This window comes from Colobus angolensis, unplaced genomic scaffold (assembly GCF_000951035.1).
Source record: "Colobus angolensis palliatus isolate OR3802 unplaced genomic scaffold, Cang.pa_1.0 Scaffold31, whole genome shotgun sequence".
NCBI lineage: Eukaryota > Metazoa > Chordata > Mammalia > Primates > Cercopithecidae > Colobus > Colobus angolensis.
In genome coordinates, this window is record NW_012116377.1 from 4,487,806 (window position 1) to 4,496,465 (window position 8,660).

At 45.6% G+C, this 8,660-nt stretch overlaps 1 protein-coding gene across 1 annotated transcript in view; it reads left to right on the forward strand.

Moving 5' to 3' along the window:
* The window catches only part of LOC105517939 (uncharacterized protein FLJ43738), a 59,039-nt gene that overhangs the window by 5,971 nt on the left and 44,408 nt on the right, over nucleotides 1-8,660 (forward strand). Inside the window, exon 2 of the mRNA XM_011950712.1 lies at nucleotides 6,632-7,536. Within this exon, the coding sequence (XP_011806102.1) occupies nucleotides 6,632-7,536 (905 nt within the window). The remainder of the gene's footprint in view (nucleotides 1-6,631; nucleotides 7,537-8,660) is intronic.

Consider the following 8,660-nt stretch of genomic DNA (forward strand, 5'->3'; position numbering starts at 1 on the left):
AGAAGGAGAGAAAGAGAAGGAGAAAGAGAAGAAAAGAAAGAAAGAAAAAAATTGCATGTGTAGCAGGCCTGTGGAAGGGAAGATGAGAGAGATACCATCTCAGTACTGCCACGTGAGACTCCAGGTTCCCCACTTGGTCACTGTACCCTGTGGGTAGGGATATCTTGTTACTGCTCTTGTGGACTTCACTGACCCATGATGGGAGGCTTCATTTCCATTGAGTGTTGGGGAAAGTCCTGGCTCCCCACCAGGTCTTTTCTGACACCACCCCAGTGAGGCAAGGAGCACCGAGTTAAAGTCAGTGAGGGTAGAAGTCCAGGCTTCCCATGCAGCCTTTGTTTCTGGGGTGGGGCATGATTTTTTCCATGGTGTGTGTCTGGAGTAGGGAAGTTACTTGCCTAAAAGTTTCCTGTTCTGCTGGATTGTTCCTTTTTTGGTCTTTGATCTGGAGAGAGCAGACTTTTCTTGGGGATTTTTCTGCCTACTCTCACTGGTATTTCTGGATACTACCTTCTCCAGCACCCAGTCCAGAATATATGAGGCACATAGAAGACCCAGGGTCCCATGTTCCCTTAACACCTTTTCTGTACTTTTCAAAGTCTTTGTATGTTTTTTTATATACAACCTGCAGAGTTTTAAAGCTGTACTCAGTAGAACTAGAAGTGTGTCTATTCCATCTTGATCCAGAACAGGAACTCTGTAAGTGTATTTTTACCCATGAAGCTGGGGATTCAGTGGGCCATTTCAACCTAGAAGCCCACGTCCTTCAGCACTGGGAAATTGTCTTAAATTATTTCATTGATTATTTCTTCATTTTTTCCCCCACTCTTTTTGGGACTCTGTTATCTAGATGCTGACTCTCCTGGGCTTCCCTTTGTTTCTTTTTTTTTTCTTAAGATGGAGTCTTGCTGTGTCGCCCAGGCTGGAGTACAGTGGCGCGATCTCAGCTCACTGCAACCTCTGCCTCCCAGGTTCAAGCAATTCTCCTGCCTCAGCTTCCCGAGCAGCTGGGATTACAGGTACCTGGCACCACGCCCAGCTATCTTCTACTTGTTTTTATTGTTCTTTCTCTCTTAATTGATCCTTTTTCTAGGAAATGTTCAGAAAAGAGTGAACAGAGTGGGCCTGAGAATACCATCCTTAAAAAGTCCTGTTGGCAGAGTTGACCCAGGTTGGCATATGGGAACTTGCATTTTGAGAGGCTTCCCCGCACTCCCCGTCAAGAATGGCTCACTGTGCCTAAATGGCTTTTGCAAACAGTATTGTTTGTGCTGAACACCTGCTTTCCCTTTGGGAGGCTGAGATTTTCTTTTTTCTTTTTTTTTTCTTTTATTTATTTATTTATTTATTTATCTATTTATTTATTATACTTTAAATTCTAGGGTATATGCACAATGTGCAGGTTTGTTACATATGTATACATGTGCCATGTTGGTGTGCTGCGCCCATTAACTTGTCATTTACATTAGGTATGCCTCCTAATGCTATCCCTCCCCCTTCCCCTCACCCCACGACAGGCCCCGGTGTGTGATGTTCTCTTTTCTGTGTCCAGGTGTTCTCATTGTTCAATTCCCACCTATGAGTGAGAACATGAGGTGTTTGGTTTTCTGTTCTTGCGATAGTTTGCAGGATACAAAATCAATATGCAAAAATCACAAGCATTCCTATATACCAATAACAGACAGAGAGCCAAATCATGAGCAAACTCCTATTCACAACTGCTTCAAAGAGAATAAAATACCTAGGAATCCAACTTACAAGGGATGTGAAAGACCTCTTCAAGGAGAACGACATACCACTGCTCAACGAAATAAAAGAGGACACAAACAAATGGGAGGCTGAGATTTTCATACATGCTAGGCAGGGGATGCTGTGTGACCAGGCCTCAGCAAAAGCCCTAGACACTGAGTCCCTTGTGGGCTTCCCCAGTGGACAGTGTTTCACACGTTGTTGCACTGCATCGTGGAGGAGTTGAGCTGAGCGCCCTGTGTATATCCCCTGGGAGAGGGCTTTGGCAGCTTATGCCTGCCCCCTTTGTTGATTGCTTTGTGTCTTTTGCTGTAATAAATCACAAACACAAGTGTGCTGCGCCCATGCTGAGTTCCGTGAGTTCTAGCGGATCACTGAACTTGGAGGTCTCGGGGGCCCGGGTCACAGCACTTCCAGCCTGCTTCATGGGCACTGTCATCACATGTGTAGTCCACTTCCTTTACGTTGATCTTCATGTTTGTTTCAGTCCACCTTCCATGTCACATCTTTTCCTTCACTGTCTGTTAACCCCTGGCCCATTGCTCATGGCTGAGAGAGCACAGACCTAAAAGGTGAGCTTTGGGTACACAGCTTCTCAGCTTTGAGCTTCACCATCGGGTGATCTGAGTGGGGAGTTGGTGGGAACCCCTGGATCAGTATCTACAGGGCTTTCCTAGTTCCCTGCCTGGGGGGTCAAAGTCTAGCCTGCTGCATTCTGAATGCCCACAGACAGCAAGGAGCTGGGAATTTGCACTAAGCAGTGAGCATTTCGTCACCTAATCTCTCTGTTTGGGAATGGCTCAGATGCCCTCAGCTATCCCCTATTCCAGAGACCCTCTGTTATTTTATTATTTTAAAACAATTTTTTCTGCAGTAAAATTGATGTTTATCTTTTGGTGTATAGGTCTATAAATTTAAAATTATGTATAGATCAGGCCAGGTGCGGTGACTCACACCTGTAATCCCAGCATTTTGGGAGGCTGAGGCAGGTGGATCATTTGAGGTCAGGAGTTTGAGACTAGCCTGGCCAACATGGTGGAAACCACGTCTCTACTAAAAATACAAAAATTAGCTGGGCGTGGTGGCGTGTGTCTGTGATCCCAGCTCCTCAGGAGGCTGAAGCAGGAGAATTGCTTGAGCCTGGGAGGCAGAGGTTGCAGTGAGCCAAGATCATGCCATTGCACTCCAGCCTGAGCGATGAGAGAGAAACTCTGTCTCAGAAAAATAAAAATAACATCATGTATAGATCAATATTATCACCACCACAGTTAGGATACAGTTCTGTCACCCCAGACCCCTCCTTTGTACTCGCCCTTCATAATCACTTTTGCTCCATACGCATAGCCTCTGACAGCCACTGATGTGTTCTTTATGACTATAGTTTTAACTCTGGAAGAATGTCATATAAATGGGGCTGTGTGTTTTGCAGCATCATGCAGCTGTAACCTTTGATTCAGCAGGTAACAATGTGTATGGCCTCTCCACTCACGGTAATGCCTTTCAGATTCAGCCAAGTGGTTGCATCTATCGGTAGGTCTTTCCTTTTCATTGCTGAGTAGTATTCCATCACAAGGGTGTACCACAGTTTGTGCACTCATCAAAGGACATTTAGGTTGCTTCTAGTTTTTGATAATAGAGCTGCTTAAAAACAGTGTACACATGTTTTTATAGGAATATAAGTTTTCAGTTCTTTAGGGTAAATGCCAACAAATGAAATTGCTCAGCTATATGTTAAGTATATGCCTGATTATAAAAAACTGCCCACCGTTTTCCAGTGTGGCTAGATCACTCCGCATTCTCACCAGCAGTGAACACGGGTTCTAGTTGCTCCCTACCCTCTCCAGAATGTGGTATTGTCAGTATTTTAATTTTAGCCATTCTAAGAAGTTTGTATTGTTATCACGTCATGGTTTTAATTTGTAGTTCCCTGATGGATAATGATGTTGAGCATCTTTTGATGTGTTTATTTGCCATTTTACATCCCATTTGGTGAAATTTCTGCTCGAGTTTTTGCTCATTTTTCAGTTGGGTTGTTTACTATCTTACTGCTGAGTTTTGGGAGTTTTAAAAAATATATATTCTAGGCTGGGCACGGTGGCTCATGCCTGTAATCCCAGAACTTTGGGAGGCTGAGGCAGGCGGATCTCTTGAGGTCAGGAGTTCAAGACCAGCCTGGCCAACATAGTGAAACCCCATCTCTACTAAAAACACAAAAATTAGCCAGGCGTGGTGGCGGGCACCTGTAATCCCAGCTACTCAGGAGGCTGAGGCAGGAGAATTGCTTGAAGCAGGGAGGTGGGGTTGCAGTGAGCTGAGACTGAGCCACTGTACTCTAGCCTAGGCAATGGAGTGATATCCTGTCTCAGGAAAAAAAAAAAAAAAAAAGAAAGAAAATTCCACGATGGGCACAGTGGCTCACACCTGTTATCCTAGCAATTTGGGAGGCTGAGGCAGGAGGATCACTTGAGCTCAGGAGTTCAAGACCAGCGTGGGCAACATGGTAAAACCCTGTCTCTCCAAAAAAAAAAAAAAAAAAAATAGCGGGGCATAGTAGCACACACTTGGAGTCCCAGCTACTAGGGAGGCTGAGGTGGGAGGATCAGCTTAGCCCAGGGAGGTTGGAGCTTCAGTGAGCCATGACTGTACCACCTCACTCCAGCCAGGGCAACAGAGTGAGACCCTGTCTCACCAAAAACATATATATATAGATAATAAATATGTCGTTACACACACATTCTGGATTTAAGTCCTTTGTTGGATATATTATTTGCTAATATTTTCTCCCAGTCCATAGTTTTTCTTTTCGTTCTCTTTTATTTTTAACCCAATCTGTGACAAGCACATCTTTTCATTCTCTTTACAGTGTCTTTTGCAGAGCAAAATTTTTAATTTTGATGAAGTCCAAATTATACATTTTTTTCATGTATGCATGTGTTTCTGTGTCACATCTAAGAACTCTTTGCCTAACCCCTGGTCACAAGGATTTTTTTTCCATTTTCTTCTCAATGCTTTAATAGTTTTATAGTTTACATTTATATAGCTTTGATCAGTTTTTTCTTTTTTGAGACAGAGTCTCGTTTGTTGCCCAGGCTGGTGTGCAGTGGTGCAGTTGTAGCTCGTTGAAGTCTCAAACCTCCTGGCCTCAAGTAGTCCTGCGGCAGCCTCCCAAAGTGCTGGGATTACAGGTGTGAGCCCCCAGCCTTTGATCAATTTTGAATGAATTTTTGTATATGGTATGAGGTTTACATTGAAGTTCTCTTTCTTTTGCACTTTTGATAAACATAGATTAGCCATACTTGTGTGGATGTGTTTCTGGATTCTCTTTTCTGATCCGTGGGTCTGTGTCTGTCCTTTCAGCAACACGACACTGTCTTGCTTATAGTAGCTTTGTAGTAAGTCATAAAAATGGGTGAAGTGGTTTTTCCAACTTCAGTTTTCTTTTTCAACATTGTTTTAGCTCTTCCAGTTTCTTGGCTCTTCTATACAAATTTTAGAATCAGTTTATCAATATCTACAAAAAGTTGTGCTGGGAGTTTGATTGGAATTGCATTACATTTGTAAATCTACAAACTGATCAGTGTGAGGAGAGCTGACATCTTTGCTATGTTGTCTTCCAATCTATGTATATAGTATATCTCTCCATTTATTTACATATTTTTTTTCATCAGTGTTTTGAAGTTTTCAGGACCCCCTATTTACATTTTGCCTGGAGAGCAAACTAATAGACTTCTGCCAAGCCACTGTGGGGACACCTAGGGATCTGATTGCTTCTTAAGGAACTTGCACCGAGTCCTCTCTGCTCCAGCCTTCCTTTTTACTGCCAACTCCAGGGATACTAGGTTTGCCATTCCCAATTCTTTTGAGGGTTTTACAGAGAAAATCTGGTTGGTTCTCAGCTTCTCCATTGTGTGGTTGGTATTTGGCCTTCTCAACTGTACCAAGCCTGTTACAAGTAAATAGAAATACAGTAGGTTTCACCTTGATTATATTCTTTCTTTACTTAAACTTCTCAAATATCCTTATTTTATATCTCTGATCATTCTAATATCTTATGCCTTGGTGCATCTGATTTCACTAGTAGTGCTTCTGTCTTTAGGTGTTTTGTGATTTTTACCATGATCTCATGTTCAATGGAACTTTCTTGATGGAAATTCTTTGAGGCTTAGGTTGAAAGTGAGTATCTCCAGAGGTATTGTGTCTCTGCCCACTGCTCTGGGAGCACCGCCAATCTGGGATTATTTTAGAATAAATTCTCAGCTTCAGTGTAAAATAATGCCTTTAGATTACGAATTCAGACCACAAGGCTTAATTTGTGATAATAAAATCTCAGCACCAAGGTCAAACCATGCAAATGTCCCTGCTGTCTGCCTCATCATGGCTTGACTCATCCTTTCCATCCAGTTCTCCATGCTCTCTGAGGCCCAGACCTCTCTGAGGCTCTCTCCTGCCCAGAGTGTCCGTTTTCACCTTGGCACCTGTGACTCTGCTAAAGGGGTCTGTGTCGACCCCCAGATATGTATGTTTGGAAAACAGGAATTTCCTTTCTAAAAATCACTTCTCTGTACCTTTTCTGTGCCCAGCCTTAGGATAGGAACTAGAAGTACAGGTGTGAAAAAGGACACATGGCCTATCTTCATGGCACTCACATTTTGGGAGGAAAATAATTAACGAATGCTTTTTGAGTCCTTGTTTCATGCCAGTCACCATCCCGGTGCATTCACATGCATGATGTCTGCAGTCCTAGTAATGACCTTGCACAGTAGGGTCTCTCGTGGATATTTTGTGGATGAGGAAACTTGGGCTACAGGGACAGGCAATGAGCTTGGCACTGGGGTTTGAGCTCCTCATGCTGGGGCTGAGTGACTGTCCTGCTCTCTCGTAGAGGCTGTGCATGCCCGTGTACTGCAAGTACCAGTTCCATAAGACTCCAGTTCACAAGACCAAGGGGGAGCCCCATGGAACCCACGTTTATTTCCAGGACATCAACGTCATCTTCCTTGGGGCGCTGCATCCCAGTGACCTAAGGGAATACCTGGAGGGTCCCCCCATGGTGGTGGAAGTTCACGACCGGGACTGCAAGTCAGAGGAGTTTTCTCAGAAGCCTGTGCTGTTTGGGGAGGACCCCCTGGATTCATACCTCAACTTCCGGGCCCTCATCTCTCCCAGAGAGACAGAGAACAACCCCTTTGAATCCCAGAACAAGATGTGGTACCCTTATGGGATCGCCCAGGTCAGTTTTGCTGACCTCCTCCTTGGCCACAAGTACTTGAACCTGGCCGTCCCCATCCACAGCTGTGAGGTTCAGCCCACACACTGCAGCCAGGACAGCAGGAGAAGGAAGGTTGTGGGGCTTGGGGTCCCCAGAGATGGCCATCAGCATGGCCCAGTGCCCATGGGCAACTACCTAGAGGCTGACTCCCAGCTCAAGTTGCGAGTGGACATCGCGGTGCCACTGAGGGCCGGGGCCAGAGCTGCCGATCCCGACCTCGGGGGCTCCCAGTTTGGCCGCATTATCTTCATCTTTGACTTTAAGAAGGTATCCCTGCTCCACAGCCTGCTGCAGGACATCACTATGATCAACGCTAAGGCCCTTGGCCTGGACTCCTACCCCGTCAGGACCCTGCAGCAGATCCTGTCGGCCTTCAAGATGCATATGCGGGTCCAGGAGCAGCAGTACCTGGATGTACTCACCGGCTTCCACCTGCTGAACGGGAAGACCCACCTTTTCATCCTGGAAGGCCTGGCCAACCAAGGCTTGAGGCAGCTGTGGGAGAGCCACCAAAGCTGGTAGGTGGTTTGTTTTACATTTGACATAAAAATGATGGCATCTGGATGCCGAGGGAGTGGAGAGGTCTTTCAGAGTCAAGCCTAGGTTCAGAGGTTCAATGTCCTTGTCTGTGAGTCTCCTTTCGGGGTTCATTGTGAGGTACTTACCAGGGTTGAGTCATTGGACTTGAAGACTCGATTACCTTTGCTTGCAGGAAGGAATTCAGGAGTATCTAAGATGACTGAGGGGTCCAGGAGAGTGGGGCCTGTCTTCAAGGTTCTGAGCCAAGGGCTACTGTGGCTAACCAGGAGCAGAATATCCTGCATTAGATTTCAGCTTGCCCCAGGGAAGATCATTTTGAAGATGGAGGGGCTGCTTAGGCTGCAGGAAGTTGCCCTTCTCTGAAGGCCTTCAGGGGACCTGGGGGCCACCCACTGGGGACACTAGAGGTGAATAATTAAAGTGTCCAATTCTGGGCTGCAGCAGGTAGCCCTTTGCAGTTCCTCCATTCTTTAGTTTTGATGACATGACACCTCTCCCTTCCTTTCACAATTTGCAGGTATACTAGTTTGGGTAGATAGAATCTCCCTCCTTTAGTCTGGAGGGCCACCATCTGTCTTCAGAATTCAGATGCCCCAGGACCCACTTGTCTGCAGTAGGGAGTCCAGGAGTTGAGGCTGTCTGCCCAGAAGGGGATTGCACCTCTCTGGACCTGCCTTCCTATGCTGATGGGCCCAGAGGCACCGGGAGAAGCTGGCCTTGTATCTTATAAGCCCAGGAGAACTGAAAACATGTTTCCACACAAGAGCTTGTACACATATGTTCATAGCAGTGTTATGTATAATAGTCAAAAAGTGAAAACAGGCCAGGTGCAGTGGCTCACTCCTGTAATCCCAGCACTTTGGGAGGCTAAGGTGATCCTGGAATCACTTGAGCCCAGGAGTTCAAGACCAGCCTGGGCAACATAGTGAGACTTTGTTACTACAAAAAATACAAAAATTAGCCAAGCATGGTAGCTCCTGCCTGTAATCCCAGCTACTTGGGTGGCCAAGGTGGGAGAACCCAGGAGGCAGAGGTTGCAGTGAGCCAAGATCATGCCACTGAATTCTAGCCTGGGTGACACAGCCAGACCCTGTCTCAAAAA